Source organism: Theropithecus gelada, chromosome 2, assembly GCF_003255815.1.
Source record: "Theropithecus gelada isolate Dixy chromosome 2, Tgel_1.0, whole genome shotgun sequence".
In the NCBI taxonomy this organism is placed as follows: Eukaryota; Metazoa; Chordata; class Mammalia; order Primates; family Cercopithecidae; genus Theropithecus; species Theropithecus gelada.
Window position 1 is genome coordinate 44,878,311 of NC_037669.1, and position 25,186 is coordinate 44,903,496.

At 45.4% G+C, this 25,186-nt stretch overlaps 1 protein-coding gene across 2 annotated transcripts in view; it reads right to left on the reverse strand.

The window, feature by feature from the left end:
- The window catches only part of HEG1 (heart development protein with EGF like domains 1), an 88,870-nt gene that overhangs the window by 25,415 nt on the left and 38,269 nt on the right, over positions 1-25,186 (reverse strand). The window contains exons 6-13 of one of the 2 annotated variants that reach the window (XM_025375895.1): positions 22,543-22,842; positions 20,435-21,820; positions 18,883-18,999; positions 18,139-18,258; positions 14,016-14,119; positions 11,009-11,067; positions 10,605-10,765; positions 6,395-6,529 (exon numbers count right to left, since the gene is read on the reverse strand). In XM_025375895.1, the coding sequence (XP_025231680.1) occupies positions 6,395-6,529; positions 10,605-10,765; positions 11,009-11,067; positions 14,016-14,119; positions 18,139-18,258; positions 18,883-18,999; positions 20,435-21,820; positions 22,543-22,842 (2,382 nt within the window). The remainder of the gene's footprint in view (positions 1-6,394; positions 6,530-10,604; positions 10,766-11,008; positions 11,068-14,015; positions 14,120-18,138; positions 18,259-18,882; positions 19,000-20,434; positions 21,821-22,542; positions 22,843-25,186) is intronic. The other variant, XM_025375894.1, reaches the window with a different exon arrangement.

The window sequence follows — 25,186 nt, forward strand, 5'->3', positions numbered from 1 at the left end:
ACCTCCACCTCCTGGGTTCAAGCGATTCTCCTGCTTCAGCCTCCCAAGTAGCTGGGAATACAGGGGCCCGCCATGAAGCCTGGCTAATTTTTGTATTTTTAGGAGAGATGAGGTTTCGCCCTGTTGGCCAGGCTGCTCAAACTCCTGACCTCAGATGATCCGCCCACCTCCACCTCCCAAAGTACTAGGATTAAAGGTGTGAGCCACCGTGTCATTCTTCAGCTATAGAGGCAATTTATCTAAATAACTTCTAGATAAGATTTACAATTATTATATGACCAATGCAATTCATTTAGAAGCTCTCTATAGCTGAAGAATGTCCCCTGGGGAACCTCCTTCCATCGCAAAAACATATGGCTCACCTTCTTAATGTAAATCAAACCTGTAACCTGATAACGGCCCTGCTGCCACCCTTCGATGAGAAGGGGGGAGCTTTGGGTGACATCTTCTGGGGCACAGTTCTGGTGTGTGCCCAGGTTTTCATAACAGAATGCTCACCCTGTAGTCTGTGTAGGGGATTTTGGACATATCTAGATGTGTGTTAATTGGCACCTTGCCCAAGAACAGAACTTTGAACCCTTGGGTGGTGCGGCTCCTGGAACACTACTTCACTGAAGCAGTTGTGGCCCGGCCATTTCCCTGGATCAGCAGTTCCTAAATTTCTGTGATCAGAGAACATTTTCAACACAACGATAAGATGACAGAACACCATGAGCTATAATGCATGCTTGAATGAAAGCAGACAATGAAAAATGGCCTCACAGACAAATTCTCTGCTGCAAGGAATGATAAAAATGTGATTCAGGGTTAATGTATGAGATACATCGCATAAAAGATCCCGAATAAGAAAAGGTACAGAGTGGTAGAGCTGCAATACTTGATGGGATAGCAGACATGCTAATGGTGGGTTAGGGGGGGCCAGCAGCATGCATGGCCGGGGGTGAGGAGGGACGGGGGGCTGGCGAGAGGGGCCCTGTGGGCTGGGTCCAGCATCCTTGTGCATGATAACTTTCCTCATGACGATGTGCTGAATGTTCTTCCTCCTCCTACTTTTTTTTTGAGACGGAGTCTCACTCTGTCGCCCAGGCTGGAGTGCAGTGGTGCGATCTCCGCTCACTGCAAGCTCTGCTGCCTCCCGAGTTCACGCCATTCTCCTGCCTCAGCCTCCCGAGAAGCTGGGACTACAGGCGCCCGCCACCACGCCCGGCTAATTTTTTTTTTGTATTTTTAGTAGAGACGGGGTTTCACTGTGTTTGCCAGGATGGTCTCGATCTCCTGACCTCGTGATCCGCCCGCATCGGCCTCCCAAAGGGCTGGGATTACAGGTGTGAGCCACCGCGCCCAGCCCCTCCTCCTACTTTCTTAATGTTAGCAGTTGAACATCTCTGGCATCTGCTTTATTGTTACAGACTTTCTATTAACATATCACTAGAGGGTTGTGGAATACAGTTTCAAAAACAAAATCAACTGTAATGTGTCTCACGGAAGATATTAGAGAGCTGTGCACCTGGACTGCACTGTTTTGGCCCCACAAAATCACTTTTCCGAGCTGCAATCTCTTGTATTAAAGGCCTTTTTGTTATAAGCAGCAGCCATGGAAAGTCCCTGTGGTACTTATTTGGGGATGTCATGGACTGCTTTGCTACAATATCACTCAGTAACCTCTTGATGAGGATGCCCCAGAGAAATTTCTCTTGGCCCCATTGTTTTAAAAGACAGGGATGCTCCTGAACAGCCGTTCTTTATTTTAGGGACCCTGACTCTTTTCAAAGTCATGTTTCTCTTTTTGCCTCAGTGTCCAGGAACCTCAGCAGCACTTAAGTGAGGGGCCTTCTTTTACCAAGCGTGCAGGACCCTGCTGTGTCTCATTCTGCATGTTCACTTTCCTTCTGGCTTCAACAAAACAGTCTGTTAATTTCCCCTTCAACCTGATTTACCTTTTACATATTTTTCAATCTTATTTTATCAAATCAATTTTCACTAGGTGCTTTCACTTTATGCCACGGGTAGAGCATAATTGCATCCCGTTTAGGGAAGGAGTAACGAGGCCCCATCTCCCAATCTTTGATACCTGAGTTCTCGGCTGGCCTCACTCAGGTGGGGTCTTCTCCAAGGGGGCAGCTGAGTGCTCCTGCCTCTCCCGTGTCCGGTGGCCCTCCTCCTGTGTGTGCCTCTGCCTCATGCTGCAGCAGGTCATGGGAGTGGGGAAAGCTGCCCTGGATGATCTGTGGATGGCTAAGGCTGCAGGGCAGCCACTGGGGATTGCTTGCTTCTTAGTGACTCCTCCCCACCCATCTCGGCACTGAGGCAGGGTGATGTCACACCAGTCTGTTCTATTTTGAACACTTCTTCCTGGAAATGTTTTTACATCCAATCTCCCCACCCAACATTAGATTTCATCTGCTGGGTGGAGGCGGTCCATTCCATGGCTGTCATCCAGCCAGATGTAAGGTCCATCTGTTGTCCTGCCACAAGCTGATGGGTTGGGCTGTTTCCATTTTGTTTCAGGAGTGACCTGGCTCCCTGATGTCATGATATTTCTCTATTTCAAATGGGCTCATTCCGTCATTCATTGGTGGTTGAGTGCTACTATGCTGTGGAGCTGTTCTGGGGAAACTTGTCAGTGAGGTGCTACTGTGCTCCTTACGACCCAGCTTCTCATCTCACTCACCCTAGAGCAGCAGTCCCCACATTTTTGGCACCAGTGACCGGTTTCATGGAAAACAATTTTTCCATGGACCAGCAAGGTGGCGGTCTCGGGGAGATGGTCTAGGAATGAAGCTGTTCCACCTCAGATCATCAGGCATTAGATTCTCATAAGGACCACGTAACCTAGATCCCTCGCATGTGCAGTTCACAACAGGGTCCATACTTCTACGAGAATCTAATGCCACCGCTGATGTGACAGGAGGTGGAGCTCAGCTGTGCAGCCCGGTTCCTAACTGCACCTCCTGCTATGCAGCCCGGTTCCTAATAGACCACAAACCAGTAGGGTTGGAGACTCCTGCCCCAGAGGTATTCTGACCCAGAGCACTGAAGATGAAATGAATGTGGCAACAGCTAGTACATATTCACAAACTGGGCTTCCCCTATTGCCATAAGGCACAAGTGAATTCAAGTCTTCTGGACTTAAAAATAGAAATAAGTAGATAGTGACATCTTTTTTTTTTTTTTCTTTTTGAGATGGAGTCTCGCTCTGTCACCCAGGCTGGAGTGCAGTGGCGGGATCTCGGCTCACTGCAACCTCTGCCTCCTGGGTTGAAGCGATTCTTCTGCCTCAGACTCCTGAGAAGCTGGGACTACAGGCGTGCACCACCACACCCAGCTAATTTTTGTATTTTCAGTAGAGACAGAGTTTCACCATATTGGCCAAGCTGGCCTCGAACTCCTGACCTCATGATCCTCCCACCTTGGCCTCCCAAAGTGCTGGGATTATAGGCATGATGAGCCACAGTGCCCAGCTGCCAGTGGCTTCTTAAAAACTCTTGTGTTCCCTTGTGGGAGATTGTATCTAGCCATGCCAATCTTTTCCTATCTTATTTGCTGCCTTATCCATTCATCTATTCAACAGACATTTGCTGAACCCTGCACTGTTCAGGACACGGTTCTGGCACCTAAGGCACTGGCAGTCTGATTAAAGAAAGAGACATGCAAACAGGTTGTGCAAATTCATTGCCAGGTGTGGTGGCTCACGCCTGTAATCCTAGCACTTTGGGAGGCTGAGGTGGGTGGATTGCTTGAGCCTAGGAGTTTGAGACCAGCCTCGGCAACATGGCAAAAGTCCATCTCTACAAAGAATACAAAAATTAGCTGGATATACTGGCAAGGACCTGTAGTCCCACCTACTTGGGAGACTGAGGTGGGAGGATCACTTGAGCCCAGGAGGTCAAGGCGGCAATGAGACCTGATTGTACCACTGCACTCCAGCCTGAGTGACAGAGCAAGGCTTTGTCTCTAAAAAGAAAAAAAAAAAAAAAGAATTAATCTTGATGCCTGCATGATGGAAGGAAGCTAAGAAACCTATGAGAGGGATTGAGAGGGGTATCTACTTTGATTTTATAGGTAGCTTTGAAAGTCTGGTAAAGACATTTTCTGTGAGACACCAAACACATTGTGTGTGTGTGTGTGTGTGTGTGTATGCGTGCACACGCAGCAGAGAACATAGAGACCTGCTAATGTATAGCTTGAACTGCAGTGATTTAGAGAACACACACTCCTCTATCCTCTATTTATACACAGGATTGAGCCTTGATTTGAGGTGTCAGTGCTCCAGCACTGATGGCCAGAAGATGTCACTGCTAACCCATCAGAATCCAGCCTAAAGGACTGTGGCCCAAGAAGCTCCGGGATCCACTCATCAGAGGCCTGATGGTGCAAATACTGCCAAGAAAGGGCTTCACCGGGTCTCAGCAACAAGCCCAAAGGCAAACTAAGGTTTCCTTATGCTGCTTCTTGGGTCCTTACTTGGTCAACATAAGGTGGCTGGTGCCTGTGTCAGCACACTCGGTAAATCTTTAACAGCTATTGTTAATGCTAGCCTGTAAGTGAAACGATTATAAAATTGCTGACTTGGAAACAGAGGAAGTGGCGCAGGCCAGCCAGAAGCAAAGGTGATAGGGCCATTGTTGAGATACTCTTCATAGGGAACACCACAGCACCATGCCCATCCTCTGCCTACCTTGTATCATCCCCTGTCAGCAGCACAGCACCCCAACACACATGGATGTTAGTCCAACCCCTTCCCACGTGAAGATAGGCTCAACTCCCCATTTCTTTTTTTTTTTTTTTTTGAGACGGATGTTGCCCAGGCTGCAGTGGTATAATGGCATGATCTCGGCTCACTGCAACCTCCGCTCCACCGAGTCAAGAGATTATCCTGCCTCAGCCTCCCAAGTAGCTGGGATTACAGGCAAGTGCCATCACACCCAGCTAATTTTGTATTTTTTGTAGAGATGGGGTTTCTCCGTGTTGGTCAGGCTGGTCTTGAACTCCTGACCTCAGGTGATCCGTCCACCTCGGCCTCCCAAAGTGCTGAGATTACAGGCGTGAGTCACTGCTCCCGGTTCAACTCCCCATTTCTAAGAGGTGCAAGGAACCCTCTGCATTAAAGCAGATAAGATGGCATGAGGAAGCATCGTCTCTTTGTAGCAATGTGGCAGTCTGGCATGGCATTGAGACATGCTGTGTGCTAGTCACACATCAGGACCTAGGCCCAACAGAGAGTTGGCCCTCCCCTTCAAAACCCATCACAGGTCTCACCTGGAGAGCTAATGATGAGCACTTGAGAACTCTGTATCCAAACCTAAAAAAGTCAGAGGGTCTGAAGCTCAGGATAAGAGTGCTGCCCTGAAATATATTTTTATCTGTGATGAACAAGTCCTCCAATGGGAAGTCCTGATAGAGAAAACTGGCATGTCACCTCGCCCCAGGATGTGATTTTTATTAGATTCCAGTAACATCCATTGACATCTATCACCAACAAGGTGTTGACTGAGTAGGCAAACTGGCCATCCACGATGGCCTTTATATCATTAGTTTTTCTGGTGATTGCAAGTTGCAGCAGCCTTTTTATAAGTCAGGGTGCGTGGTGCTCTGGACCTGAATTAATTTTATTTTAAAGCAGTATTCTTGGACTACATTCTTTGAGCAGTTTTTCCCTCAAACTAAATGAATTTAAGCCTCATCTTAAAGGTTAGTAGCATTAGATTTCTGCTCTCAAACACTGCATGAGACCTTTAAAACCAGAACTCATTAATTCAACAACAACCTGGACCAAATACAAGAGCAGATGCTGACGGCTTACAAAGGGCCTCTATATCCACTGCTTTCCTTAACTCTTAGAATAAATATCCAATAGAGGATCACCATACCCATTTCTCAGAAGAGGAAACTGAGGCTCAGAGAAACAAAGTAACTTGCCCAAGGGGATACACGATCAGTGAGGCAGAGTCAGGCTTTGACTCTGGCCTCAGCTGCCTCTGAAAGATATAAGCCTGACTCTATGCCTGTACTTCCACTTTAAAAGATTAGCAGACAATAGATAAAGCTTTGGGAATTAAAACAATAATTTTTCTAACTTCCTTTAAGTGGAAAAAAAAAAAGAAAAGGCACTGCTACCACAGGCATTCCATTCTCTCTTCCTTTGAATTTAATTGGCCAGACCAGCATGCACCAGTCAAAGATAATGCTATTATTCCAAGGAGATAATGTATTCAATCTTGCCACGAGCAAAATAACAAGAACCAGTTACCCTCAGTTTAGAATGGTCACGCCTAAGCAGAGAGAGAGAGCAAGAGAGAGAGAGAGCGAGAGAGAGAGAGCGAGAGAGAGAGAGACAGAGCACCAGGCAGAGTCCCAGGATGGGGCACAGAACCCCAGGCGAAGCTGTGGCTACCTCGGCAGGAGTGGTCCATCTTGTTGAACTGAAAGTATCCCGACTTGCACTGGCACAGGGCAACGCCATCCAGGTCAGTGCAGATGGAGGTGTCTTTGTCACATTCGGGACTCTTCCGCTTGCACAAGCTGCCCGCTGGAATGGAAAAACAAGACGGTGAAATAAAACAAAACCTCCTCCACTTCAAACCTTAAAACCTCCTCCACTTCAAACCTTAAAACCTCCTCCACTTCAAAGCTCGTGTGTCTGCATGAACTTTCTATTTCAAGAGGCTGAGAACAGTTTTCCAGAAAGTCTCCACAGAGCAACACTCCTCTCAGGAGTCCATCTGCACTGCCTTCTGCCACTCCTTCTCTGATCAGCCGCAGGCTGTGCACCAGCCTTCCCCATTGAAAACACCCTCACGGCGGGCCACGGACCAACTGAAAAACCAAATTGGAATCAATAGGGCCCTGTTCCCTCCTCTGGTGCTCACTGCAAATACAGCCCTTAATGACCCGGTATCTTCCAAACGACTGCAGAGGAAGGATCAGCACAACCAGAAAATACGGCCAAGTTCTTAGGAAGCCGAGACTCAGGCTAAGAACAGGAGTGCAGGCCACACCTATCTCAAGTGGAAGTGCATCTCATCTCTGCGTCTCTGCATGGCCTAAAAAGGGACCTAGCACCACTCCCTGTGGCAGGGTGGCTCGCTGTCCTGACAGCGTGCTGCCTACATCACCCTGCCCACTGGTGAGGAGGAGGGGTCTGAAAGACAATCTACTTGCCCCGGGCTGCAGTGTAATTCTGTTTATCAGGCAGTCTCCCCCACTCCACTGATGGGTTCTTGAGGCTTCTTCATCTCTGGGTCTTCAGTGCCTTGCACAGGGATTGGTTGGTACACATGGCAGCCTGTCACTGACCAGGCAGAGAGAAACAGAGGCAGGCAGAGAAGGAGCCCATCTTTCAGGCTTGCTACCTCATTCACTTTAGGGCCTTATTCATTTTATGGATGACAAAGAATCATTTCATTATTATCAGAAAGCATTTCCTATGGGGCATATGGCCCTCTGTGAAGTTGTCTACAGCAGACACAATAAGGGTGCATAGGCCTACTGTGTATATGGGGTACACAGAGAATGGAACAAAAATAGGAAACCAACTGGATAGTGGATAGTACCTTATTTACACCCATGTGCAGGGCAAGGCAAGCTAGATACTTGCTGTTGTTATTGGGGGGCAAGCTCAAGTTCAGAATGGGAAGAAAGATGCAAGAAGAAGGGCCATGTATCTATTGTGCAGGGTGGAATGACTGCCAATTTTCCAGCCATGGTCTCCCATTTCCCACCCAAAGGAGGAAGCCAACCTATTCAGAAGCCAGGTACCCCTTTTAAAAGTGCACAACTGCCCCTGCCCAGGCAGGTTTTGGTGACATGAGCTGCCACCCCACATGGGGTTCCTCACATCTGCCCCCTTTTGTGAGTCCTGAGAGCTCAGGGCCGGTGGACAGCCTGGTCACACGAGGTAAACTTAGGACACAACTCTAGTTCTCAAAGCTGAATTTCCTGCCTTTATCAGTGGAAGCTGGCGTGCTCAACCAGAACCACATTTGTGTGTGCGATAGAATTTCCTTTGTTTATTGTAAAAAGTTTGTATTTAAGGGAGAAAAATTAAAAATGGAAAATCTCACCAGGCAAACACTGCGAAGCTGGCACCAGGGAGGTAATGAACTTCCACAATCCCTCATCTCCACTCTTTGAAGGCTTTGCCAGTCCTCAAGCCTTAATATAAAGAAATTCCTCCAGGGCAGAAACCTGTCCAGGCTGACACTTGCCTTGTCCAGCGGCCAGCCAGAGTTGCCTGGCCTGATTAGATATTTTCTGGAAGCCAATGTCACGTCTTCCTTCCACCCTGCCCATTAATCCAGCCCGTTGGCAAAAAGGACACTCTGCTGCAGCAACTGTGCCCTGCACAGAAGCAGATCTACGCAAAAGCATGGGACACAGGGCCCGCCTCTGCAGTGGAGGAGTCGCTACCCTGCAAATTCTCAAAGAATATTCTACCATAAATCCATCCAATAGGACCACATAGAACCCCATTTTCATGTAAAGCCCGGCGATGTGATTTTGCTACATTCACAATTCCCATGGTCTTTCCTGGGCATAACATCCGCCAACACAGACAATGAGACTCTTAAGTAAATCTAAAGCTGAGACGTTCCATGGGGGATTTCCAAAGACTAAACCTCTGGAGACGACAAGAGCTGCACTTCTTTGAAAGGCAAGGAAGTGGATGTTTTATGAAGTGAAGACAGAAAACCCTCCTTTCCAACGGCAGTGTCCAGAGTAGCCCAGCACTGCCCATATGCTGGAAACACCCAGATGTCAGAAGCTGTCAAGGCCACCTCTCTAGTACTCAGAAAGGTTAGCATGAGACCAGGCTGGTCTTGGCAAAACCTGAAGAAGACCTGGGAGGAAAAACAGGGAAACAAGCCTCTTTTTCTCAGTTGATATGCATAGCTGTCTTTGTTCTCATGGGCTCTGAAAGGAGAAGTAAATAGGAACTTCAGCAAGGCAGCAAGGGTGAGAGGTACTTTCCCATAAACCATATACAAGCAGTTGGAAGAATGGGAGTCAGAGGGTGGGTAGGGCTGCCATGAGCAGGCTCTTTCAAATCCAAATGACTGGCATTTGAATTGTAAAGGCACGAATGCATTTATGGGGCACAAAAAGTAACCTGGTACAATAGTGATCACACAGAATGTACTCCATAAATTTTAGTGAACTGAAAGGTGACTTTCCTACTGCAGTGGGGAGGACAACTTGGTACCCTTGAATCCGTGGCAAGAGAAACAAAAAAGTAAAACCACAGAGTCTCAAAGTTTCGAGCATGATATAATGGGGCATGACCATGATATAATGGGGCATGACCTTTCTACCTCACTCCCCCATCAATAATAACTTCAACTTCAGAGGTTTAGCTTTTTTTTTTTTTTTTTCAAATTAATAACTAGCCTTAAATGGGCCAAGCTCCAGCTCTTATCCTAGAATGAAGGGCTAACAATCTGGCTCTCAAGCTCTGTAATATACAGGCCCACTCCAGAAAGCTCTCTTGACCAGCAGTTACGGAACCCAGGCCCACTGGGAATGTCAATGTCATGGATCTACCAGCAGACTGTTACAATCTGATATCTTCTACTCATGTCCAGCATCTGGATGCCAGATGGGAGGTTTAGACTAGATTCTCCATCCTCATGCCAGCCCTACTTGTGCAGTAAAATGAGCTAACTTTGATCATATAGCATGTGGCAACAGGGACAAGCCCCCTTTGCAAAGAAGTACTTTAGATTCCAGTTGAGTTTCCTGTCCTGGAGGTGAAACTTCCCCTCCAAGACCCAAACTTCCCTTTTGAACTTGTCTCCAATCCTTTCTTCATTTGCCTCACACCAGAGGCACTATAGAAGCTTTTGACAAAACAGACAAAGCAAGAATGAGAAAAGGAAAATAACTGTTTATGGCGCCACTGTGGGCATTCTGGCCTCCATTCTTCTGGTCTCGTTTCTGTGCATTTATAATGTGCAAACAAACACAAACAATGGGTAATAATGCACATGGGTTTGTTTTGTGTTTTTTTTTTAACCTAATAATGTATCATGATGAAGGTTTTGGTGGTGGTTGTTTATTTTGCTTTTTGAGGCAGGGTCTCACTCTGTGGCCCAGGCTGGGGTGCAGCAGTGCAATCATAGCCTCGAACTCCTGGGCTTAAGGGCACCTCAGCCTCCCATAGTGCTGGGATTACAGATGCGAGCCACTGCTTCTGGCCAGATGAAGGTTTTTTTGGATCATTGACAAGCATGTACATTCTATTTCCCCAAAGAGAGCTGGAACTTTTCAAGGGAAAAAGAGTGATTTCTGCTTTGTCACATCAGCTCCTATACCCCTCCCCCTCCCACATCAACACTGGATAAAAGAAATAGAAGGAGCTGCATGCCAAGGACCAGGTGTCTTCAAGGCTTGTGTACAGGACTCTGGGTGTGTGTGTGCATGTGTCTGTACATGCACGCACACATAAAGGAAGACGCATGTGCACAAAGGTCTTTGACTTAACACCCATGCCAAAAATAGGCTCTGTGAGGGCCTTTCCTTGGTCTGAGCCCTGGATGCCTTGCATTTCCATCTTAGGTCTTGCCTAACAATATGGGTAGGGTCCTCCCAGAGGGCTGCCCTCTTACCTCTGAAGATCCGCCTCTGAGATCCCAAGAGCTGGCAGACCTCGGCAGAGGACTTGCAGGAGTTGACACATTTCTGCATCCTATCAGCCAGGTCAAACAGCGTCACATTGGAGGCCAGGGAAAAGGTTGTTTGCAGTGAGATCACCACCGCGTTGGACTCCCTATAGGCAAAGTTTGTGGGTTTTTAATAGCCCTGAAATGACACGTAGGTCCCAAGGCTTTTGGAAATGAGCGTCATCACCATTCTCCAGTGACGGAATGGGAGAGCATGAAGGTCAGTGACCTTGTCCCTGGATCGCCCCATGGCTGGGTGAAAACAGCCCGGTTTTGTTGCTATCACCCACATTAGAACAGCCTCCCCTTTCTACAGACTAGTTCACAAGCAAATGTAATCTGTTACTTACCTAGAGGCGTGAACTGTAGATCGGATGTAACTAGGTAACGCTGAAAAACACATATTTAACTGAAAGGAAGAACAAGTCTGTCGTTAACTGTGAGTTAGACAAAAGCCTTGGACCTAGAACCAGTTTCCTATTTTCAGGATAAAACAGGCATTTTCCAGCCATCAAGTTATCAGCAGGCGGCTTTGCACAGAAGTGGTGTCCTTTTTTTGTTCCCCTCTTAAATGCCTTTCTGTTGCTCCACGAGTACAAAGAGAAAGAGGCAGAGAGTAAATCAGTGGGGAAAATCTTGGCAGGAAATGATGTTCAGAATAGCACCCTTGGATGCAAAACATCTTCAAAGGAGCAGCTCTCTTCTAAGGCCCAGGGTTTCAAACAACTCAGAGGCAACTGTTTATTTGGACTTTGCATAGTGAACGAGCTGCATTGGAAAGGCTCCTTTTAGCTACCCTAGCTCTGACAGGCCCTACATAGACGCCTTATAATCTACAATGAGTTGACCTAACTCAAAGACAGGTCTTCTTCAAAAAGGCTCTCCGTGAGAAATTACATTACGTGGGTCAAGAGCCCTTTTGTTGAGAGCAAATTAAGAGCTACTCTCCCAATGTTTGCCTTGTGCCCTTGGAGACAGTAGAAAATCCCTCTACAGCATGAAATATCAGGCCTGCTTCCCTGCTGCCCTGCACAATAGGAGCTACCGAGACTCCCTTCCCAGAGTGGAGGGTCTCAGTACTGGGCCCAGTGCAGACCCACCTGTCTACATGCCACTCTACAGAAGATGGGGGCAAACATGTGGCATTATCAAACCCTTTCTGGCTTCCTATGACATCATTTTATAGCCTAATAGCAATGATTTATTACTGTTGTTTTATTATTAACCTGTTTTTCCAGGTTTGGTAAACAGAATAACATCTCGGGAAAGACCATGTGAGTGGCTTTCCCAGCCAATGATTCATTAATCTTCACTCGTTCTTGGGGACAGGTGCGTCACATCACCAGTAAATTATACATTGATACTGGGCAAAAAATAGCAAGTCAAATGAGTCACTCAGCACCATGTAATGTGAAGGACTGCACTTCTGCATAGGGTTCTAAACCCCTAAACTGTCTTAGCAGGAGATATCCACCTGCAGCATGACCAAGGGGCAGCTATGGCGAGGGGACAAGGCGTAGGATTAGTAGACATAAAATTCTGCTGTGTAGTAAAGAATTTAACCTTGGCCCCAGGGAAGTCAGGCCTTTGCTCTTAGATCCTGGGAGGCCATCTCTAAGCCCTCGGAATGTGCTGTCTAATAAAAACTTCTTTGTTTACCTGGGGGTGCTGGGCCATGCCAGAGTCCAACAATGTGATTTATGGTGGGGTTGGGTAACATGGTATCAGCTCAACCTCTAGAGGGGCTAGAGATTGAGGTCAGCCACATGACAAAGCCCCAGTCAAGGCTCTGGAGAGCTTCCGTGGTTGGCAGAACTCCCTGCATACTGGACACACTGTTGCCAGGAGGAGTTAACACTGTGCATGACTCCTCAGCGGGAGGACAGCTGGAAGCTCTGTGTTTGGAACTCTCCCGGACTCTCTGCCCTCTCTGCCCCGTGCATCTCTTTCCTTGGCTGATTTAAACCTGTTGACTTGCACTGTAATAAACTGTAGCTGCGAATATAATTGCTTTTAGTAAGCTCTGTGACTCCTCTAGTGAATATTGAAACTGAGGGTGATCTTGGGGATGCCTGAACTTGAAGTTGGTATCAGTAGTGAGGGTGGGTTAATGGACTGCTCCCCAACTTTGCACCTGCTGTGCGTGGACTCAGGCAATGTCATTCACTTCCAGACCTCCCGGGTTTCTCTCTGTAGACGTGCCGGCAATGCCTGTCACAGGAGTGCGCCATCTGACATCATCCCTATCATGAAGGGAATGCTCAGGAGATAGAGAAATAGAACTGGATCCACATTTTACATAAATAAAGTCCAAAGCCCCATAGAAATGCATAATTCCTGGCTAATATACTAACTCCTATCCACAAAGAACAAGTAACATTGAGATTGGAAATCAATTCATCTCTAAAGTTTTTAATGGTAAATTTCAATTTTCTGAACCTAGGGTTTAAAAACTCACTGTACAGACGAGTCAAATCTCTGACTCAGATAGCAGTTGAGAAGCAAAGTTTATTATATGAGCTTCATTTTCCTCTCTTCTTTCCTCCTCTCCATTTTCCTTTTTAGTTGTTGCTGTTTTGGGGGGTTTCTTTTGTTTTTCAGACACGGTCTCGCTCTGTCACCCAGGCTGGAGCACAGTGGTTTGATCACAGCTTACCACAGCCTCAACCTCCGGGGCTCACATGGTCCTCCCACCTCAGTCTCCTGAGTAGCTGGGACCACATGTGCGGGCCACCAACCCTAGCTAATTTTTGTCTTTTTTGTAGAGACGGGGTCTTGCCATGCTGCCCAGGATGGCATTTTTCTTTTCTTTTCTTTTTTTAAATTTCTGATCGAAAGCAGGCAAAGAGGGAAAGAAGCAGAATCAAAGGCCCCTCAGTCATCTATACAGTGAGTTCTCAAACCCTAGGGCATCAGGATTAACTGTTGCACCTTTGGCATTCCTTTGAGGAAAGAGTATCATTCCCCCGAGCTCCAAAACACAAGGGGAAAGTCACACAGCCTGTCAACAGCAGATGGGACCGTAAGATTTTCTGGGTCCTTCTTCCTCACCAACAGCTCCTGCTGGTGCCTGTCATCTGCATGTCTGTGACTATGAGTTTGCACATGGAAAAGAAACACCAAGGTGCAGATAAAGACTGTGCATGAGGACACATCTGAAGAAACTCTTCTACTGGGCACCCACACCTCGCTTCCATTTCTGAAAGCCTTTTTATTTTACCGTGAAGTTTTCCTTCCAAATATAACAAAAGTGAAGAGCCCAGGAGATAGAGCTGACCCCTAGGCAGTTCCCTCTTGGAATAAAATCTGTTCTAGGAAACAAAAGACTAGTAGAAAGATGCCATTCAGGACACTTACCGTTTTGGTGATCTCATTTTCAACTCCTTGTAGGTCTGAATGTTTTTCCACAGTAGTATTAAGAAAAGTTCTCTTTAATTTAAACTCCGTCACAAAGGTTCTAACTGAAAATGAGAACGTAACTTGTTAGATTACACAACAGAAGAACCTACACAAGGCTGTGTGTTTGTAAATCTCTGGGGTGTCTGGCTTTACTCTGCCTCACAGGACAATCTCTGTGCATTTCTTTCTCCTTATGGGTGGAGACCTGCTCTCCCTCTTCTAGGTTTTTCTCTAGCAAAGTGAGCATCTACTGGACAGTGCTAAAGGCTTAGACTGAGCAAACTTTTGAGAGAGAGAAACTCCAAAGAGCCTTTTGTGTATGTGCAAGGCTGCTAAGAGAAGGACCCTTTGCAATGTCCCTAGGATGGCCTCCCACATAATAGATGCCCAAGAAAGCTGTTACAAAGAAGAAAAACGAACAGGTCTAAACAATGTCATCCTAGGTGGAGGGAGGGAGATGTGTTAGACACTAAAAATGCTCCTCAGGCCTCATCAGGCTTTCGACAGAGGAAAGCTCTTGCCCTCTGAGGTCTCCAACTGAGTCATGCCCTCCACTTCAAGGGGGTGCTTCAGGTTTCTCTTGTCCTTAGAGCCACCCCCATCCAAAACCCCATTCCGCTTGGTCAGAGGAAATTCCCATTTTATCATTGATAAAGGGGGCAACTTCCTAAGAAAGTTCACCCAGGCTCCCAAGGGCCACCACTGGCATTGGAGCATATGCGTGTCCATCTTCAAAGCTCTTCTTTCCCCTATAACCTCTGTGCCCTGAGGAATCTGATATCCTAAGGACACCCAAGGGGCTTGAGAGAAAGAAAGGTGCCAAGCATTTGTCTTGGGCCTATACTCCATGGGGCTGCCAACTCCATGATTAGAAGCCACATAATGAAAACAGCCCATATTTAAGACACTGTTGGGTTCGGAAATGAAAAAAAGCAGCCTCATTTTCAAGGCCCATTTCACTCAAAAAATAAAATTCCAGTTAACATCAATTTGTGCTGATTGGGCCAGAGGAGAATGGGACTTACAAATGGGCAGGCAACCAAAATTTAGTATGGCGTGTTTTATTGCTGGCTCTTATCTTCCTTGATATTAAATGCTTATCTTTCCCTCCAGATGGAAAAAAAAAATAACTCAAGACACAGAAGTCCATGAAGCTGCTCTTTCCCCAAAAGCTTGCATGCTGAATTGAGAAAAAGACCCACAAATGAGCCAGGGAAAACATTTAACATCTTACACTTACTGTCTAAAGCGCTTAATCCTTACTTAACATCTTTTTGCTTGTTCTACAGTTCAGTGAAGCCAGCTGCTTAGGACTCTTTCTGAGCAGCAGGGAGCTCTCTGAAAACATTCTTGGCCAAATGAAAGCATTTCAGCATGCTCTAATTTGCATGTTCCTCTGAGGTTTATGAACAATGAAGCTAAATGACTTGAAAAGGGAAAGATGATTGTGAATGCCATAGTGCTGTTCTCCTCCTGAGCCATGCTACCTGTGGGACCCTCTGCACACAGGCTTCCAGAACTACGGTCCCGCTTCTTCACTTCCATCTCACATGTCTAGGCTGATACCCAGACTCTCTGTATAGAAATTCATATTGCAAATGTCAGGTTCATAGGTCTATTCTGAGTCAGGACAGTAAATGTGGCTTCTGCTTTCTGTGTGAATATAAAGATATATCGGTTTCATTCCAAACCCTGCACTCACTCCAGGCAGGGTTTTTTGTTGTTGTTGTTGTTTTTAAAGACACTTATTACACCTTTATGCCTGCAGTTACAGCACCTGGCTTTAAGTAGAATTTTTACTTACAATTGAAATGTTGATTTCCATATATTATCTAAATGATTTTTTTGGGAAAGAGCCATAATTATTACTTTGCACTCAGAGCAGTTTATTGTTTTCAATGCTTTCAATTCTGGTCCGAGAGTTTGAAGACTAAAGTTAAATGATACCTCCCATCTGGACAGCTCTTTACCATTTTCAAAGCTTGCTCAAATATATTACTTTATTTGATCTTCACAATAATCTTGAGTGGGAAGCAGGACCGATGGTAATCTGATTTTACAGATGAGGAAATCAGGGCTCAGGAGCCATATGCTATAGGTAGTGGCCCTTGAGCTGGAAGCAAATCATTTGAGTCCTGGGCAAATATACTTTCCCCACAATCCTTAAAAACAAAATCATTTCCAGCTTCTCTGTTCTTAAACTGAAAACTCCTGGCTATTTCTTAGGATGTGGCTAAATAGTTTACTAAAACGCAAGTGCATTATTAGAATAAAAGAAATTCTTTTTATTTTTTTTATTTTTTATTTTTTGAGACTGAGTCTTGCTGTACGGCCCAGGCTGGAGTGCAGTGGTGCAATCTCGACTCATTACAACCTTCGCCTCCCGGGTTCAAGCAATTCTCATGCCTCAGCCTCCCAAGTAGCTAGGACTACTTGGGTGTGTAACACCATGCCTGGCTAATTTTTGTAATTTTAGTAGAGTCAGGGTTTGACCATGTTGACCAGGCTGGTCTTGAATTCCCGATCTCAAGGGTTCAGCCCGCCTCGGCCTCCCAAAGTGTTGGGATTACAGGCATCAGCCACTGAGCCAGGCCAGAATGAGAGAAATTCTTGATTTTGACTGATGTCTCTATTTCTAGATCCTTCTTTTTGAAATAATGTTTTGACTTGATCTTTGTATTTTAAACAAATTTCAAAATTCTACCATGATTTTGGTAGGGTACTTCTTAAAAATTCCCTTCAGCCCACAGCTAATAGCACTTTCAAAGGATACAGACATTTGCTCTCTCAAAAACACTGAGCGCTTTTTGTGTGTTAAGTGTCACACTGGGCAATTTAAGACAATAGAAAGATGAGTTATTTTATCTGCCAGTTTCCTTACTGAGCTTAGAAATTCTGTATCTGGCCAGGCACAGTGGCTCACACCTGTAATCCCGTACTTTGGGAGGTCAAGGCAGGCAGATCACTTGAGGTTAGGAGTTCGAGAGCATGGCCAATGTGGCGAAGCCCCTTCTGTACTAAAACTACAAAAATCAGCCAGGCATGGTGGTGCACACTTGTAACCCCAGGTACGCAGAGGCTGAGGCATGAAAATCGCTTGAATCTGGGAGGTAGAGGTTGCAGAGAGCTGAGATGGTGCCACTGCACTGCAGCCTGGGCAACAGAGTGAGACTCTGTCTCAAAAAAAAAAAAAAAAGAAAAAAGAAAAAAAAAAAAAAAACTCTGTATCTTTCATTTCTAACTTCTTCAACAAGTTATGCATTAAACTTGATATTCTAACAAGGGTCACACCCTGCAAGCAAGAAAGCTCCTGAAATTAACACATTATGGTGTAATAGAAAGAGCTGTGGGCTGGAAACTAGGCTTCCCACCAACGCGTTAAGTAAGCTTGGCCACTCAGCACCTTGTGAGGGCCTTGGCTTTTGTTTGGTTTGTTTGTTTGCTTTTTAACTTGTAAAATGGAGATTATTTTCAAAATCAAACAGCTTCATGAATCTATCAAATTAGCGAACAAAATATGACAAATTGTGCGATACAATTAGGATAGCAGCTTACTCAGAACGCATCTGCCTGTGAGCAAGAGCACGAAGGTCACTTTTAAAAACCGAAAGAATGTGTGAATGTGGTAGGACAATCAGAGTTTTACTCTCTCTTTTCTTTCTTTCTTTTTTCTTTTTTTACTATGTAGTCAGAATAATCCTTTTGATTTTTTTTTTCCTAGCTCCAGGGTGGAGTGGTTAGGCAAATAATATTATACACAAATGATGGCATAATATCCATTCATTAAGATGTTTGTACAATGTTTTTAACAACATAGGAAAATGTTTAAGATATAAAGTTTATACAAATGTCCTATGATTTCAACTATGTAAAAATATACTGCACATCAAAAACATAACGCAAAGTAGGGTGCTCTATCTCCAGGTAGTAGAATAACGGACAATAGCTTCCACTTTTTTTCTATATTCCTTAATGTACCTTGGACAACTACTGATTTTGATTAGGAAGAAAAATAACAAACGTTACCTTGTAAAATATATTATGGTACAGAATAAAGTCCGAAATAGACCAAGTCTCTTACCCAAATTGCATATCCCTTTTTCCAACTGGTACCCAACCGGGCATTTGCAGATAAAGGATCCCTGAGTATTGTTGCATGTGGCCGTGGATGGGCAGGGGTTCGACAGGCATTCATCCACATCTGTAGAGGAGAAAAGAAGACCATCCTGAATCTGTAGCAAACAGCAAAACCATAACCCAGTATAGCAAGTACTTAGTAAGGGCCAAATGTGCTAGGTGTGGTGAGACCCCAAAGGATGAATATGAGAACACCCTTGCCCTCAGGGGGCTTGCCATCTATTGAGGGTGGAGGTGGCCATATAAATAACTGTAAATACAAGACAAGATTTGCATATACGGGGAAAACAGCAAATTTTAATGGAGGGGAGAATTAAAGACTGTTTCACATAACATCTGGACTACAACTGGAAGGACTTTAATCAATAGATTAGGGCGGCAGCAGGCGGATTCCAGGCTGAGGCATCAGCACAGTAAAGTCCAGGGGCAGGAATAGCGTCCAGTGTGGCAGAAGTGTCGGGAACAGACACAGATCAGGAAGTCTGTGAGTGCCACACTACAGTCCATGCCACACTACAGTTCCTGACATTCTCCTGCAGATCACAACCTACAAGCGTGCTAACTCTCGAGTAAGCAGGGTATTAACTAAAATAGTGTATTCGTCCACATTTTGGAGGAAAAAGGAGTTTACTGGGTAGCCTAATGTGCTACTATAGTGTAGACCACTGGGCATTACTTTTTCTCTTACCTACACTGCAATCATCCCCTTGCCAGGAAGGCGAGCACCTGCAGTGGTAGCCACGGCTGGTGTTGTCTGCGATGCATTCGCCATCATGAAGACAAGGGTTCGTGGCACAGCTGTTGACTGCAAACACATTCCAGGAGTAAAGCAGTTAACCACACAGGAAATGTAAAGGCGGCTCTAGGTAAATATTTAATTCTCCCAGCTAATATTTGATTCTTACTTATTTTTGTTTACTTGCCCTGAAAGGCAACATTACAAAACTAAAATGGGTTTCCCAGAGGTGCAGTGGGACTGCGTCCTGGTACTAGTTTGTGTTCAGATATAAATGTTAGACAATGGGATCTCTGAATGCAAGAACTGATTCTAATCAAATGCAGCTTACAGGTCACTCCAGTCAGGATTGATGATTATATCGCTTTGGTGACACTTAGAAAATTTGACTTGAATCAATGTCAACTGAAAGCACACTTTAGGGGGGAAAAGGATCTCTGATCAACTCATCCCCCTGCTAGAAGATTTACTCTGTGTCCGTGTGTGCACACATGCCCTGTCCTTTCTCTTGGGCTGGCATGGGGATGGTTTGCTTATGAGCCTCCAGTCCAGGTTGATTGTGGTTGACAGGTTGGAACTGTACTGCTCACTGAGCTTTCTGCTCCAGCCACTACAAAGCATCATCTCTTCTTTCCTTCTTCCCTAAGACGCCAGTTTCCATTTCACTCCTTCTCCAACAGCAGTTTTCCTTTCCCGTGTCTGGACAAGCCAAAAGTGTAATTTTGAACATGACATGAAAAGATGCATCATCCTACTTCCTTCTACTGTTCCTTAAATGACAAAGGATTATTGGGCTGACTTTACTTTCCTGGTACCAGCAACTTCAACATGGCTATAAAAACCACCCTAAGTGTGATATAAAGGAGCCCTGGCCGTGCAGTCACTGTGAGAAAAGGTTAGTTCACCATCTTTTCATTTACATGTCTCCCCACTCCCATTTATCAACTAGCCACACACTCTTTGGGAGACAAAGGAGCTTGGGCTTCCCTGGATCAAGAGAAACCCAGTGATACCAAGAAGCCCCCTGGTGACTGGGGAGCCCCTGACTCAAGAGACTCTGAGATCTAATCCAGAAGCAGATACCCAGTTGATCCCTGTCCGGCCATGCCATCTAAGCTTCTTTACTTGAGTTTCTCCACCCTGCAATCCTGCTTCACTACCCTCCTCTGACCTCTGAGGAGTTAAAGGCATGCTTGAAAAGCTCTTACAACTACAGGACGCTAAAAGCTGCAATTGTACCATCTACTGATGTGACACATGGCCAATGCATCCTTTCCTCTTTATTCAGGAAGCATTATGCAACACAGGGGTGAGAAAATTAGGCCTACCCATGACCTTCTTTTACACTTTAAGTGTTTAAACAGGAAGCATTTTAGGTCACAAAACAGAGGCTATTTAAAATGCCAGCCATTTCTACAAATTCACATGAACCCCGAGCCCCATGTAGCTCTCAGTGCTGTACTGGGCCTTGCAGTTAACATGTGCTTGCGTGACTGTGTTTTACCTGAGGCTGAAGAGGACAGTGTTGTTGGTGACTGTGTGCTGCTCTGAACAGCAAAGGTGGCAGATTTGGGAGCCAAGGCTTCAGCTGTGGAAACAACTGTGGTTTGGGGAGAAGGAGATGTTCCGAGGGAATGTGAAGCTGGGCTATACTCTGCTGTAATGCCAAGTTTTGTGGTCAATTCTTTTGCTGATGTGGGTATACTGGTCAGAGGGATCAATCCAGTGGTAGCATCTACATTCACTTGGTTCCTTTCTGTGCTGATGCCACCTTCTGTTGAGATTTGAGGAACTAGAATTTCAGGATGGGTCAGCGAGAGCTGTTTTCCAGCTGTAGTCTGTATGGCTGTAAGACCAGTGACCAGAGATGCTGTGCTTGACAGGGTGCCAGGAGTGGTCCTAAGAGGATGAGAGGTCTTCAGAATGGTGGTGGTGAAAGCTGGAGACATTTGTGCTAAGTTGGCGCTTGTGGCTAGAAGGGTTTGCTCTGTGGAGGACTCTGTTAAGGATGGAGGCAAAGGAGAGCTCGTTGTTATAGCTTTGGTGGACTCTGTGGGCAGAGACACCAGGCTTGGTGACTTTGATTCTGTAATGACTTTCTCTTGGTGTGGGGTGCTCCGGTTCTTAAGGTCTGCAGTTTGACTACTATGGAGCATTGTCTTAAATGATGTCATTGTTGATGTCTGAACTGAAGTCACAGGAGTCTCCGTTACCCTGGGCAGGACTGGGGTAGAAGATGACTGTGGTAAGGTTGTTTGTGAGACAGAAAGTGGGGCAGATGTAGATGTTGTTAAGGATACTGGTAAAGGTGATGGTGAGGAAGACAATAGTGTGAATGCATCAGAGGTAGACTTTAGTAGATGCACAGAGGCCCCAGTTGATGGCAAAATTGATGAAAATAAATGGTGGGATTGTGACACAGAGGGCAGAGGCAAAGGAGGTCCTGAAGAAGAAGAAGAAGAGGAGGAGGAGGAGGAAGAGGAGGAGGGGGAAGAAGAGGAGGAGTCACTAACAAACTCAGCATCAGTGTCCAGAACAACCGAAGTGTTTGGCATATTAATGGTGGGTGTGTAGGATGGAAGGTTGGATGTATGCAGAACTGGCGACTCAGTAGAAGGCTGAGCATATTCCCCGTCATAGGATGAGATGTTACTTCTCTCAGTCTGAGTATGAGAAAAGGAGGAATAGCCTGAATGTGAAGAGTTTGAGATCTTAATATAAGAAGTTGAGCTCTCCACGATGTCTGAGGATGAACTGTTATCTGTAATGGACAGTAACGCCCGTTCTCCTTTGGTGAAAGTAGATGACAGGTAGGTGTGGTCTGTGTGGTCACTGGAAGTCCTTTGTTCAGTAGCTGTGCCACTCACTTGACCGTAGCTAATCCCAGTGACTGTAAAGGGAAAAGCCAAAGTTAGGTCAAATAAAAGAACAACAAATCTCTGAAATATACACTATCAAACAGACTTTCAGTGTCCTGGAACTCAATGAATTCAAGTGGGTGAAACACTTGCTTTGGAGAGGTGGCTTTCAATGGTGAGCACTCTGAACAAAGACATTGTGGGCAGGCAGGAGTGGTCAGTATCTCCTCTGAGCAGACTGACCTTCTGACAGAAGCAGTGGTAGTGGCAGTGGAAATGGTAACAAAAGAGAAGTGGGGACTAAGAGTCTAAAAATGGAGAGGAGTTCCAAATTCCCTCCACATGCCTTTTTTGATAAAAGCAAACTGCTATCTGAAAAGCTCTTAAGACCCCAAATAGAATAACTGTTATGTCTAAATGAAAAAATGAAAACCTTCCCAACTTGCCATTCTGTAGAATGAGATATTTCTTTCCTAGGAGATTGACCTCAGCCACAAGTGGTTAGTCTCTTATTTTAAGTCTCCCAGCAGACACTATCCCAAATTCCTGAGGTGAGTGTGTGTGGAGGGCTGGGGGTGGGAATTGGGGAGGGGTGTTCACCTTCCTGACATGGGAGAACCTAGAAAGTTCTCTCCATAAAGAGCTTATAAGGCACTTTCTGGCTTGACAGCTAACTGAATCATCCCAGGACTGTGAGTAAATTAATAGATGAGCTGAAGGGATGTGTTAAAAGAGACTGTGGAAGACATCCCACCTCCTAGGGCACTGGAGGCAGCCAGTGACTGTGAGACCAGGCCCATGTCGTCTGTCACGTTCACATGCAGAGAGGCGCTCTCTGTTTCTTGGGGCATGGTCGCTGCATGGCTGCCCGCTTCCCCAGAAGTCATGCTCATGCTGGTGTTGGTGAGGGTGATAGACCTCAGTGTGCGTTCCCCGTTTCCAGTGACAGTAGCCAAGGTGTGGGTGCCGGGAGAGGGCACCCCAGAAGTCCTGTCCTCTGCATTGGCGGAACTGTCACCAAGCGCTTGGCCCGGCTCTTGGCTGTCTTCCAAGGCTAAAAGTAGAGCGAAAGAGGATGGCTGAAAAATGCAGGGCTGCAGCAACAGGATTGTGTACCAAGCCTCACTTCCTGGGCCATGGGAGCCAAGACACTTCCCTGTACTCTTAGGGTCTTTATCTGAGATGTCTGTTGCTCTTGTAAACATGGCTCAGTGATTGAAACCTCAAGAGGAATTGTGGATCAGCACATCTGTTCAGGCACCCTGGATTTATAGGAGGGTACGTTACTTTAGTAATGGGATTGATACTGGATTTTTGCTCAGTGATACAGAATAAATAGAGTTTATGTCAGAGAAATTGGTAGTGGTGGTGAGGAGGTAAACAGTGGGTGAAAGACTAATAACCCTACTGGGGCTTTAGACATTTGCACAAGGCCCAGGAGGAAGGCCATAGTCCTCCGTGGAAGGCTCTTCCTTCTGGAAGGACCAGGAATACATGAATGGCCACAGGGCCGGTCATTCCAGAGCATTAGTACGATGGCAAAGAAATAGCCTGGGGTTGGGGGTGAAAGATGGGCTTGTTTTTTGTCTTCTTTCATTTTTTAAAATGCATGTGTTTTATTCCATTGATGGGGATGGAATGGGGAAGATGACACATGAATAAATGTTCTTTTCATTCTCTTTTGGGTATATGTTTATGCTACAAATCTAAAGGGTCTTAGAACTAATCTTAGATTGTTAGATTATCAGATAAACCCTTCTTTTCAGAAATGATGAAAATGAGGTCCAATTCTCCTTGGCCTAAATCCTTCCTAATCTGGCTGTACAAAAACAAAACAAAACAAACAAACAAACAAACAAAAAAACAGGCTCTTTTCTGGTTCTTATTCACATTCCCAGCCCAGACTGGTTGTCAGTACCCCACGGCCATGCTTTGATGGAAAACAGTGTAAAGCTGAGTGTTGGCTAAATTCATTTTGGGATAGGTTTGAAATGACAAGAGACAGGAATGAGCATGGGCCATGAGCATCACTGAGAAAGCCAGAAGCCAGAGAGGGATGCAATTCAAGCCAGGCTGAAGGGCTTGAGACCTGTGGAGAGCCAACCAGGAGAGGCTCAAGAGCAGGATCTAACTGAGTATGATTTCTCTGGGCAAAGAGAAAAAGGCCTTGGATAGGGAGATCTTAAACTCTCTGTTAAATGAAATTTAGGCCAATGACCACATCAGGGTTACAGGCTCAACAAAGTAGAGAGAGAGTCAGACATGAAATGGAGGGGCTGAATCTGAATGCAAAAAAGGCAGCGGGTCAAGAACTCTAAAAGGCTGGAGTGCAGAACCCTTCAGCTTTGGGTGACTCTGAGGGAACGAGATAAAGCATTGTGTTAACCCACAGTGAGATGGTTTCAGGAATGTGGCTACTTTCTATCTAGCTCTTTGTAACTGAACTCCAAGATCTGATCACACTGAAATCATATTTTCCTCTTGAACCAACTGAGCATTAATTGTAGAGAAGAGGGTACTGAAGAGATGTAAAAGGGAAAGGCTATGAAACTCAAGATCCTGGTTTGAGAAGGTAGAAGTCCTGACCTCCACAGTAGTGAGGGTGAAAAATGATTCCTTTTGCTTAGGAGACAGATAATGCGTTTTCCAGGCACAGACATAAAAGAGCATAAATATCCCCCGCTCGTATGTGTGGTATTCTTTCATGATAAATGCATGCTTTTCCACATCACATGAGTATTAATAAATGCTAATCTTCCTCATCAATTAGGATTCTCATATGGGGGAAATGAAGCTATTACTAGTGACTTGAGAAGTAAGAATTTAAACCTATTCAAAGCTTAAATGATAAGCTAATACATTTTTGCTTTAGTCAGAATATACTTTACATTGATAAAAGACTTCTGAGAATTGTTTTAAAAAATTATCCCAAAGCATTATTAAAAAGAAACATCAAAAGAAAAATTTTCTCAAATTGACAAATTGGACTTCTTCAAATTTAAAAACTTTTGTGCTACAAATGATTCCATCAAGAAAGAGAAAAGACAACCCACAGGAGAATGTCTGCAAATTATATATTTGATAAAGGACTGTATCCAGATTATGCAAAGAACTTTTTTTTTTTTTGAGACAGAGTGTCTCTGTCACCCAGGCTAGAGTGCAGTGGCACGATCTCAGCTCACTGCAACCTCCGCCTCACAGGTTCAAGCGATTCTCCTCCCTCAGCCTCCCAAATAGCTGGGATTATAGGCATGTGCCACTGTGTCTGGCTAATTTCTGTATTTTTAGTAGAGACAGGGTTTTGCCATGTTGGCCAGGCTGGTCTTGAACTTCTGACCTTAAGTGATTCGCCCACCGCAGCCTGCCAAACTGCTGGAATTACAGGTGTGAGCCACCAC